The 12,618-nt window shown below is 37.1% G+C and overlaps 1 protein-coding gene and 1 long non-coding RNA gene across 5 annotated transcripts in view; one reads left to right on the top strand and one right to left on the bottom strand.

Moving 5' to 3' along the window:
• LOC137223997 (uncharacterized) overlaps nucleotides 1–12,618 on the bottom strand; it is a 160,142-nt gene that overhangs the window by 25,028 nt on the left and 122,496 nt on the right. The gene's annotated exons all lie outside the window — the stretch shown is intronic.
• The window catches only part of BANK1 (B cell scaffold protein with ankyrin repeats 1), a 317,778-nt gene that overhangs the window by 298,934 nt on the left and 6,226 nt on the right, over nucleotides 1–12,618 (top strand). For all 4 annotated transcript variants that reach the window (XM_067736857.1, XM_067736855.1, XM_067736858.1 and 1 more), the window contains exon 14: nucleotides 11,808–11,837. In XM_067736857.1, coding sequence (XP_067592958.1) covers nucleotides 11,808–11,837 — 30 coding nt within the window. The remainder of the gene's footprint in view (nucleotides 1–11,807; nucleotides 11,838–12,618) is intronic.

The following is a 12,618-nucleotide window of genomic DNA, read 5'->3' as shown; positions in this document are numbered from 1 at the left end:
AGACCACTCAAGGCATGCAAGATAACTGCTTTTAGCACTTTGAAGGCAGAACAGAGACACTGGAGATTGAGCAGAGCCAGGAAAAAGCCAAACTGAGGATGTTTGAGTTCTGCCCTGCCAGAGTGGAAAGGTCTCCTTAACACTTTGTTAAAACACCTGGCATCCTGCTGTGACACCCAAGAGGTATAATGAGTAAGGACTATGACTTAGAGTAAGACCTACTCTAGACATGCCCCAGCAAAGCTTAAAACCAAGCCCCTACAGGAGCCCCACAGAAGACAGAGTTTGTAGGCTTAGTCCTACTGAGAGCCTTAGAAAACACCTTGGGCTAACTATAGGTCAACACTGAAAAAAAGCAGAAAACCAAGCTTACCACAAGTTCATGCCAGTAATCAAACTGCCTGCTAAAATAAGAACCTACACTCATCGAAGGAATATTACAGAATCCAGAATATACAACAGATTATCTTTAAAGTCCAGTGTTCAGGGCTTTTTTAAATAAAAGAAGAGGTATAAATAAAAAGAAAAATGTAATTCATAGAAAAGAAAAAAGAAAGCCATCAATAAAAACTGAACCTGAGATGATCCTGTTATTGACCTTAGCAGACAGAACTTTAAATTATGAACATATTTAAATTAATGAAAAATATGGTTTTAAGGAGTATATAAGTATGAAATCTCAGCAGGAAAATTGAAGCTATATAAAAGAACCAAATGGAAATTTGTAGAAATTAAAATTACAGTAAGAAAAATGAAAAATTTATCAGAAGAGCTTATCAGCAGATTGGATATAGCAAAAGTAAGAGTTAATGAATTTGAAGACAGATCAACAGAAATTATCCAATATAATGAACAGGGAGATAAAAAGACTTTAAAATGAATGGAGCCTAAGAGACATGTAGTACAATATAAGACAGTCTAGCATACATGTAATCAGAATCCCAGAGGAAAAAAGAATGAGTTTGGGCCAAAACATTTTAAAAGGAATAGTGGTCAAATACTTTCCAAATTTAATGTAAACTACCTCCATACTGTTCCAAGAACTTCAAAAAATTCCAATTAGCATCACTGTTAAGAAAACTACATCTGGGCAACTTGTAGTCAAACTACTTCAAGTCAAGATAAAGAGAAATTCTTGAAAGCAGCCAGAGAAAAAAGACACTTTACATATAGAGGGAAAAGTATAAGCATATTCCATATTCACTACATATTCACTAATTGCTTATCACAAACATGGAGGACTAAAGACAGTGCAGTAATATCTCTAAAGTGCTAAGAGAAAAACAAATGACCACTTAGAATTGTATATCCAGGGAAAATAACCTTCAAAAATTTGTTGAAATAGAGACATTTTCAGATAATCGAAATCAGAGAATTCATAGACAGCAAAACTGCAATGTAAGAAATGCTAAAGAATGTCATACAAGGTGAAGGGGTTATTAACAAACAAAAACTCAGATCCACACTAAGGAATAAAGAACACTGAAAATTTTACCAAGCAGATAGAAATAAAATATTATGTTTTCTTTTTTCTCATAAATTATTTCAAAAACAACTGTTTAAAGCAAAATAGTAACACTTAAATTAGGGATTATAGCATATGAAGAAGGAAAAGATGTGAAAACAATTATGCAAATACAGAGGGTGCAGATAAGTGGAATTATATGGTTGCAAAATTTTTGTAACATGTAGTTCCAAGTATGGAATATAAAGAATCAGTTATAAAGAAGAGGAAAGATTAAGGTAAGAAAGATGAAGTGTCAAGTATAAGACATGAAGCATGAAGAAGTACACTATTGTCTCTAAATAGACTGTAAGTTAATGGTACATATCTTAGTTATAAAGTAGATAGATGACAGATAGATAGATAAAGAAACTAACAGAGGAAATAAAATGTAACACTAAACAGCTATTTGATTCGCCAAAAAGTAAAGCAGGAAAGTAGCAAAAACATAAACAAAATGGATTAGTAAATAACCAAGAACAAGATGTTAGTATTAAACTGAGTCATATCAATAATTGTGTTAAATGTAAATAGATTAAAAGTATCATTTAAAAGGTAGACATTTTCCAGCCTGATAAAAAAGTAATACCCAACTTTGTGCTATCTAAAGGCCATGCATTTTAAATCTAAGACACAGATAGGTTAAAAGTAAAGATGGTAAAAGATCTACCATGCCAATAGTAAGCATAAGAAAGCTGGCATGGCTATATCAATACAAGACAAGATGAATTTCAATACAAAGAGTATTACAAGAGACAAAAGAGGAAATTACAAACTGACAAAAGGGCAGTTCACTAGGAAGATACAAAAATCCTAAATATTTGTGTACCTTAAACTGTGTATGTATTTATGAGTTTTCTCAAAACTCATGAAGCAAAATTTGATAGTGCTCAGAGATGTTTTCACCTATTTCTTAGTGATTGATAGAACAAATAGAAAAAAATCAGTAACAATATAGAAGATCTAAACAACACTGTCAACAAACTTGACCTAATTGACTTTACAGAACAGGGCATCAAAAAAAGAGTCGGAGATAAGGTGATGATGGAGCTAGGGAAATCCAAACATAGGATTTATATTTCCGGTTTGTAACATGGAAATCTACTGAGAAACAGTTCTAAATACATTAGAAAGTGAAGTTCTATTAAGAACGCTGCTTAAGAGAGCTCCAGAGACGGGCGCGAGCCATGGCTAAAAGTGCGGAGCCCAGAGACAGACATGAGACGCTAAGGCCGCTGCTGCCGCCACCAAGAAGCCTGTGTGCAAGCACAGGTCACTCTCCACACCGCCCCTCCCGGAAGCCTGTGCAGCCCGCCACTGCCAGGCTCCCGGGATCCAGGGACAACTCACCCGGGAGAACGCACGGCGCGCCTCAGGCTAGCAACGTCACGCCGGCCTCTGCCGCCGCAGGCCCACCCCGCACTCCGTGACCCTCCCTCCCCCCGACCTGAGTGAGCCAGAGCCTCCGAATCAGCGGCTCCTTTAACCCTGTCCTGTCTGAGCAAAGAACAGACGCCCTCCGGCAACCTACACGCACAGGCGGGGCCAAATCCAAAGCTGAGCCCCTGGGAGCTGTGAGAACAAAGAAATCTCTCCCAGAGAGATTTCTCACAGCTCTCCCAGAGAGATTTCTCTCTCTCCCAGAGAGATTTCTCACAGCTCTCCCAGAGCTGTGAGAACAAAGAAATCTCTCCCAGCAGCCGCAGAAGCACCGGATTAAAGCTCCACAATCAACTTGATGTACCCTGTATCTGTGGAATACATGAATAGACAATGAATCATCCCAAATTAAGGAGCAGTGTGGATGAAAGGCTCTTGGTGCAGCAGCCAGGAGTCAGTGCTGTGCCTCTGAGGTGGGAGAGCCAACTTCAGGACACTGGTCCACAAGAGGCCTCCCAGCTCCACATAATATCAAACGGCGAAAATCTCCCAGAGATCTCCATCTCAACACCAGCACCCAGCTTCACTCAACGACCAGCAAGCTACAGTGCTGGACATCCTATGCCAAACAACTAGCAAGACAGGAACACAACCCCACCCATTAGCAGAGAGGCTGCCCAAAATCATAATAAGTCTACAGACACCCCAAAACACACCACCACATGTGGACCTGCCCACCAGAAAGACAAGATCCAGCCTCATCCACCACAACACAGGCACTAGTCCCCTCCACCAGGAAGCCTACACAACCCACTGAACCAACCTTAGCCACTGGGGACAGACACCAAAAACAACGGGAACTACGAAGCTGCAGCCTGCAAAAAGGAGACCCCAAACACAGTAAGATAAGCAAAATGAAAAGACAGGAAAACACACAGCAGATGAAGGAGCAAGATAAAAACCCACCAGACCTAACAAATGAAGAGGAAATAGGCAGTCTACCTGAAAAAGAATTCAGAATAATGATAGTAAAGATGATCCAAAATCTTGGAAATAGAATGGACAAAATGCAAGAAACATTTAACAAGGACCTAGAAGAAATAAAGATGAAACAAACAATGATGAACAACACAATAAATGAAATGAAAAATACTCTAGATCGGATCAATAGCAGAATAACTGAGGCAGAAGAACGGATAAGTGACCTGGAAGATAAAATAGTGGAAATAACTACTGCAGAGCAGAATAAAGAAAAAAGAATGAAAAGAACTGAGGACAGTCTCAGAGACCTCTGGGACAACATTAAATGCACCAACATTCGAATTATAGGGGTCCCAGAAGAAGAAGAGAAAAAGAAAGGGACTGAGAAAGTATTTGAAGAGATTATAGTTGAAAACTTCCCTAATATGGGAAAGGAAAGAGTTAATCAAGTCCAGGAAGCACAGAGAGTCCCATACAGGATAAATACAATGAGAAATAAGCCAAGACACATATTAATCAAACTGTCAAAAATTAAATACAAAGAAAGCATATTAAAAGCAGCAAGGGAAAAACAACAAATAACACACAAGGGAATCCCCATAAGGTTAACAGCTGATCTTTCAGCAGAAACTCTGCAAGCCAGAAGGGAGTGGCAGGACATATTGAAAGTGATGAAGGAGAAAAACCTGCAACCAAGATTACTCTACCCAGCAAGGATCTCATTCAGATTTGATGGAGAAATTAAAACCTTTACAGACAAGCGAAAGCTGAGAGAGTTCAGCACCACCAAACCAGCTCTACAACAACTGCTAAAGGAACTTCTCTAGGCAAGAAACACAAAAGAAGGAAAAGACCTACAATAACGAACCCAAAACAATTAAGAAAATGGGAATGGGAACACACATATCGATAATTACCTTAAATGTAAATGGACTAAATGCTCCCACCAAAAGACACAGATTGGCTGAATGGATACAAAAACAAGACCCATATATTTGCTGTCTACAAGAGACCCACTTCAGACCTACAGACACATACAGACTGAAAGTAAGGGGATGGAAAAAGGTATTTCATGCAAATGGAAATCAAAAGAAAGCTGGAGTAGCAATTCTCATATCAGAAAATAGACTTTAAAACAAAGACTATTAGAAGAGACAAAGAAGGACACTACATAATGATCAAGGGATCGATCCAAGAAGAAGATATAACAATTATAAATATTTATGCACCCAACATAGGAGCACCTCAATACATAAGGCAAATACTGACAGCCATAAAAGGGGAAATCGACAGTAACACATTCATAGTAGGGGACTTTAACACCCCACTTTCACCAATGGACAGATCATCCAAAATGAAAATAAATAAGGAAACACAAGCTTTAAATGATACATTAAATGAGATGGATGTAATTGATATTTATAGGACATTCCATCCAAAAACAACAGAATACACATTTTTCTCAAGTGCTCATGGAACATTCTCCAGGATAGATCATATCTTGGGTCACAAATCAAGCCTTGGTAAATTTAAGAAAATTGAAATTGTATCAAGTATCTTTTCAGACCACAACGCTATGAGACTAGATATCAATTAAAGGAAAAGATCTGTAAAAAATACAAACACATGGAGGCTAAACAATACACTACTTAATAATGAAGTGATCACTGAAGAAATCAAAGAGGAAATCATAAAATACCTAGAAACAAATGACAATGGAGACACAACGACTCAAAATCAGTGGGATGCAGCAGTTCTAAGAGGGAAGTTTATACCAATACAATCCTACCTTAAGAAACAGGAAACATCTCGAATAAACAACCTAACCCTGCACCTAAAGCAATTAGAGAAGGAAGAACAAAAAAACCCCAAAGTTAGCAGAAGGAAAGAAATCATAAAAATCAGATCAGAAATAAATGAAAAAGAAATGAAGGAAACGATAGCAAAGATCAATAAAACTAAAAGCTGGTTCTTTGAAAAGATAAACAAAATTGATAAACCATTAGCCAGACTCATCCGAAAAAAAAAGGGAGAAGACTCAAATCAATAGAATTAGAAATGAAAAAGGAGAAGTAACAACTGACACTGCAGAAATACAAAAGATCATGAGAGATTACTACAAGCAACTCTATGCCAATAAAATGGACAACCTGGAAGAAATGGACAAATTCTTAGAAAGGCACAACCTGCCAAGACTGAATCAGGAGGAAATAGAAAATATGAACAGACCAATCACAAGCACTGAAATTGAAACTGTGATTAAAAATCTTCCAACAAGCAAAAGGCCAGGACCAGATGGCTTCACAGGCGAATTCTATCAAACATTTAGAGAAGAGCTATCACCTATCCTTCTCAAACTCTTCCAAAATATAGCAGAGGGAGGAACACTCCCCAACTCATTCTACGAGGCCACCATCACCCTGATACCAAAACCAGACAAGGATGTCACAAAGAAACAAAACTACAGGCCAATATCACTGATGAACATAGATGCAAAAATCCTCAACAAAATACTAGCAAACAGAATCCAACAGCACATTAAACGGATCATACACCATGATCAAGTGGGGTTTATTCCAGGAATGCAAGGATTCTTCAATATACGCAAATCAATCAACGTGATACACCATATTAACAAATTGAAGGAGAAAAACCATATGATCATCTCAATAGATGCAGAGAAAGCTTTTGACAAAATTCAACACCCATTTATGATAAAAACCCTGCAGAAAGTAGGCATAGAGGGAACTTTCCTCAACATAATAAAGGCCATATATGACAAACCCACAGCCAACATCGTCCTCAATGGTGAAAAACTGAAAGCATTTCCACTAAGATCAGGAACAAGACAAGGTTGCCCACTCTCACCACTCTTATTCAACATAGTTTTGGAAGTTTTAGCCACAGCAATCAGAGAAGAAAAGGAAATAAAAGGAATCCAAATCGGAAAAGAAGAAGTAAAGCTGTCACTCTTTGCAGATGACATGATACTATACATAGAGAATCCTAAAGATGCTACCAGAAAAATACTAGAGCTAATCAATGAATTTGGTAAAGTAGCAGGATACAAAATTAATGCACAGAAATCTCTGGCATTCCTATACACTAAGGATGAAAAATCTGAAAGTGAAATTAATAAAACACTCCCATTTACCATTGCAACAAAAAGAATAAAATATCTAGGAATAAACCTACGTAAGGAGACAAAAGACCTTTATGCAGAAAATTATAAGACACTGATGAAAGAAATTAAAGATGATACAAATAGATGGAGAGATATACCATGTTCTTGGATTGGAAGAATCAACACTGTGAAAATGACTCTACTACCCAAAGCAATCTACAGATTCAATGTAATCCCTATCAAACTACCACTGGCATTTTTCACAGAACTAGAACAAAAAATTTCACAATTTGTATGGAAACACAAAAGACCCCGAATAGCCAAAGCAATCTTGAGAACGAAAAACGGAGCTGGAGGAATCAGGCTTCCTGACTTCAGACTATACTACAAAGCTACAGTAATCAAGACAGTATGGTACTGGCACAAAAACAGAAATATAGATCAATGGAGCAGGATAGAAAGCCCAGAGATAAACCCACGCACATATGGTCACCTTATCTTTGACAAAGGAGGCAGGAATGTACAGTGGAGAAAGGACAGCTTCTTCAATAAGTGGTGTTGGGAAAACTGGACAGGTACATGTAAAAGTATGAGATTAGATCACTCCCTAACACCATACACAAAAATAAGCTCAAAATGGATTAAAGACCTAAATGTAAGGCCAGAAACTATCAAACTCTTAGAGGAAAACATAGGCAGGACACTCTATGACATAAATCACAGCAAGGTCCTTTTTGACCCACCTCCTAGAGAAATGGAAATAAAAACAAAAGTAAACAAATGGGACCTAATGAAACTTCAAAGCTTTTGCGCAGCCAAGGAAACCATAAAGAAGACCAAAAGACAACCCTCAGAATGGGAGAAAATATTTGCAAATGAAGCAACTGACAAAGGATTAATCTCCAAAATTTATAAGCAGCTCATGCAGCTTAATAACAAAAGAACAAACAACCCAATCCAAAAATGGGCAGAAGACCTAAATAGACATTTCTCCAAAGAAGATATACAGGCTGCCAACAAACACATGAAAGAATGCTCAACATCATTGATCATTAGAGAAATGCAAATCAAAACTACAATGAGATATCATCTCACACCAGTCAGAATGGCCATCATCAAAAAATCTAGAAACAATAAATGCTGGGGAGAGTGTGGAGAAAAGGGAACCCTCTTACACTGTTGGTGGGAATGTAAATTGATACAGCCACTATGGAGAACAGTATGGAGGTTCCTTAAAAAACTACAAATAGAACTACCATATGACCCAGCAATCCCACTACTGGGCATATACCCTGAGAAAACCATAATTCAAAAAGAGTCATGTACCAAAATGTTCATTGCAGCTCTATTTACAATAGCCCAGAGATGGAAACAACCTAAGTGTCCATCATCGGATGAATGGATAAAGAAGATGTGGCACATATATACAATGGAATATTACTCAGGCATAAAAAGAAACGAAATTGAGCTATTTGTAATGAGGTGGATAGACCTAGAGTCTGTCATACAGAGTGAAGTAAGTCAGAAGGAGAGAGACAAATACCGTATGCTAACACATATATATGGAATTTAAGAAAAAAAAATGTCATGAAAAACCTAGGGGTGAAACAGGAATAAAGACACAGACTTACTAGAGAATGGACTTGAGGCTATGGGGAGGGGGAAGGGTAAACGGTGACAAAGTGAGAGAGAGGCATGGACTATATACACTACCAAACGTAAGGTAGATAGCTAGTGGGAAGCAGCTTCATAGCACAGGGAGATCAGCTTGGTGCTTTGTGACCGCCTGGAGGGGTGGGATAGGGAGGGTGGGAGGGAGGGAGACGCAAGCGGGAAGAGATATGGGAACATATGTATATATATAACTGATTCATTTTGTTGTGAAGCTGAAACAAACGTACCATTGTAAAGCAATTATACTCCAATAAAGATGTTAAAATGAAAAAAAAAATTCAGAATACATGTTTGTTTAAGGTGTACAAGGAAAGTTCAGCAAGACAGAACACATACTGGACTATCGAAAATTTTCAATAAATTTAAAAAGATTGAAATCTTCAGAGTATGTTCTCTGAAAGATTTCAGTCTTTTGAAATCTTTTATCTCTTACCACAACAGAAATAAATTAGAATTTAATTAAGAAATTAGAAAAAAACTCTCAAAATAGTTAAGAATTAAATACAACATTTCAAAATAACCCCCATATGGGGTCAAATAAGAAATCACAAGGGAATATTTCAACCTGAATGATAATGAAAACACAACATTACAAAATTGTGGAATACAACCAAAACAGTACTTACAGGGAAATATATAGCTATAAATGTGAAAATAGAAAAGATGAAAAATTTTAGATCAATGATCTAAGCTTCCACCTTAGGAAACTAGAAAATGAAAAGCAACTCTCCAAAAAGAGCTGAGAGGAAAAAATAATAATAAGATCAAAAATCAATGAAACAAACAAACAAACAAAAAATCAATGAAACAGAGAAATAATAGAGAAAATTAACAAAACCAAAACTTAGTTATTTAAAAATGTAAATGAAATTGATAAGCCCATGGCAAAAATGATCATGCAAAAAAGAGAAAGCAAGAGTTACGTATATCAGGAGTTAGGCTATCACAACAGATCCTACAGACATTAAAAAGATTCTAAGGAGGTATAATTAAGTTTTTGCCAATACATTAAACAACTCAGACAAAAAGAGCAAATTAATTAAAAATAAAACTTACCAAACCTGACTCCAAAGGGGAAAGAAAAGAAAAACCCTACACTTCCGTGAGTAAATCTCTTTGTAGTCTGACTTTTAGAACTTTGTTAATGTTTTACATATTCAACAAACTAGGATGGGACTGAGAAGGGGACAAGATGGAATATAAGCAGAAGAAAACGAACCTAGCAGTATTACAAATAAATAACATATCCACACTAAAGGGGGATAGAAAAAAAGATAAATTTAGAAAACAGCATATTCTAAGACTAAAATTAAAAGAAAAAAAACAGTACATAAAGATTGTATTCTATACTCCAGTTAGTAGGTCTTATTTCTCTACAGGGGTATAGTCAAGCAATTTCAAAACTACTTTATGTATATTCTAGCATTGAGTAAACAAATAAATTCACTGTTGATAATGAGAGCCAGGTTTCCTATTGTCAGAGAAAGGAGTTACAACCAAGGAAAGAAGGAAGCCCAGAATGAATCTTGTAGTATTGGATTGGAATTGGAGGTAAAAGCATAACAACTCGTGGTTGTTAATATTGGGTTGGCCAAAACGTTTGTTCAGGTCTTTCCATAAGATCATATGGAAAAACCTGAATGAATGTTTTGGCCAACCCAATATATATGTTACACATAAATATAGAAATGTAGTTGTATATATACTTCCTTAGCTCTGTCTGCTGAGAGCACCTAGAAACAATGACAGCCCAGCAACAGTGAGCACATCTAGTACCTAGATCTTAGTTCACAAAAAGAAAAATAGCTAATAAGCATGTGAAAACATGCTCAACATCATTAATCATCAGGAAAAAGTAAATTGAATTACACTGAGGTACCAATACACAACAAATATAGCTACAATTTTTTAATATTGTCAAAGTTAAGCAATTAGAATGTGGAAGAACTGGACATGCACTGCATGCATTGCTGATGGGAGTATAAAGTGTTGTGACGACTTTAGAAATATTAAATATGCACTTACTATTGATAGATAACCTAGCTATTCAAGAGAAAGAAAAGATGGAAAATTGTTCATTCAAAAACATGTTCATGAAAGTTCATAGCAGTTTCATTCATAATAGCCAAAGTGGAAACAATCCAAATGTCCAATAGGAGATTAGGTAATTATATTGTGATATATTCACACAATGGAATACTACTCAGCAGTAAAAAGGGATACCTACTATCACACACACAACCAGAATGCATCTCACAGATATTATGCTGAGTGAAAGATACCAGACACAGAAGAATACCTGCTGTAAGATCCCATTTATCTGGACTTCTAGATAAAACAAATCTATAGAGATAGAAATCAGCTCAGGGGCCATCAGGGGTAATGGTGGGTGAGAATTGAGGTAAGGGGGCACAAGGGAGTTTTCTGTGGAGATGAAATGTTCTCTGTGCTAATGGGGGTGATGGGTATATGCTGTATAGATTTGTCAAGAGTCATCAACCTATACACTTAAAAATGTGTGACTTGTATGTAAGTAGTTCTGAATAAGGTTAATTTTTAAAAATACTTGAATAGCTCAGGCTAAAAGAATATCAAAGCAGAGTAGAAGTAGCATGAACATATATATACTACTAAATGTAAAATGGATGGCTAGTGGGAAGCTGCTGTATAGCACAGGGAGATCAGTTCGATGCTTTGCGACGACCTAGAGAGGTGGGATAGGGAGGGTGGGAGGGAGGCTCAAGAGGGAGGGGATATGGGGATATATGTATGCATATGGCTGATTCACTTTGTTGTACAACAGAAACTAACACAGTATTGTGAAGCAATTATACTCCAATAAAGATCCGTTTTTTTTAAAAAATAATTCATCAACAACAACAAAAAAAGCAGAGTAGGAAGCTGTTATTAAATGTCAAATATACTAAAATCATAATAATGTGGGACAAGTGTCAGAAGGAAAAAAGACAAAAATTTAAGAAGACATAGTTTCACACTTAGTGGCTGGAGGTTAGTATTTTTTAAATCACGTTGTGAAAATACATAGTCACTTCAAGGACAAAAGTAGTCAAACAATAAGAAGAAGCAACCTTAAGATAAATATTGAGCAAAACTCAGTAGAATGTGCTTTTTTTTGTCTTGTAGATAAGCTCACCATTGTGCACCATCCCAATGGTAAGTGTTTGGTGTTTATGGAAGGATTTAGGACTAAAACAAAGCTCACAGTAAACCAACTTTTATATTAATGTAAACCTAATGTGATTAAGCTGGTCACTGTAAAAACTCACAGAGATTTTATATTTGTAAGCAAAACCACTTGACATCCAAGATAAATGTGAGATGATTCTAGCATAGCAATGCTAGAGGCGTTGTGATATAGTAAAAGAAGCACCTGCTTTGAACTCTGACCTGGCTCTTCACAACTTACTAGCTGTGGCCTTTGGCTTAAACTCTTTAAGCCCCAGTTCCCTCATTTGTAAAATGCAGATAAGAATTCTATCAGCTCAGTGATTTGTGTCCACCTAGAGGAGTCGTATAGGGAGGGAGGGAGGGAGACGCAAGAGGGAGGGGATATGGGGATATATGTACATGTATAGCTGATTCACTTATTATACAGCAGAAACTAACACACCACTGTAAAGCAATTATACTCCAATAAAGATGTTAAAAAAAAAAGAATTCTATCGTGGAGATTACTATAAAAACAGATGATGATTTGTGCAAATGGAGCTAACTGCTTGATAAGTGGGAGATGTTGATAGGACAAATGAAATTGGAATGGCACGCAAGAGCTGGAGGGGTTCCCTTCTGTGTGATGGGGGAGGATGGGTACAGAAGGTAGGGAGGATAGAGGGGAGCTGCAGGCCAGCTGGGGGCTGTCCCATGAGCTCCAAGCACTGCCTGCAGCCTTGAAGCACAGGGCTGACTGCAGGAATGGAGAGGCACGTGGCTGGGA

The sequence above is a fragment of the Pseudorca crassidens genome, chromosome 4 (genome assembly GCF_039906515.1).
Source record: "Pseudorca crassidens isolate mPseCra1 chromosome 4, mPseCra1.hap1, whole genome shotgun sequence".
Taxonomy (NCBI): Eukaryota; Metazoa; Chordata; class Mammalia; order Artiodactyla; family Delphinidae; genus Pseudorca; species Pseudorca crassidens.
Note: the sequence above shows the minus strand (reverse complement) of the source record. Positions and strands in the feature narration are given on the sequence as shown.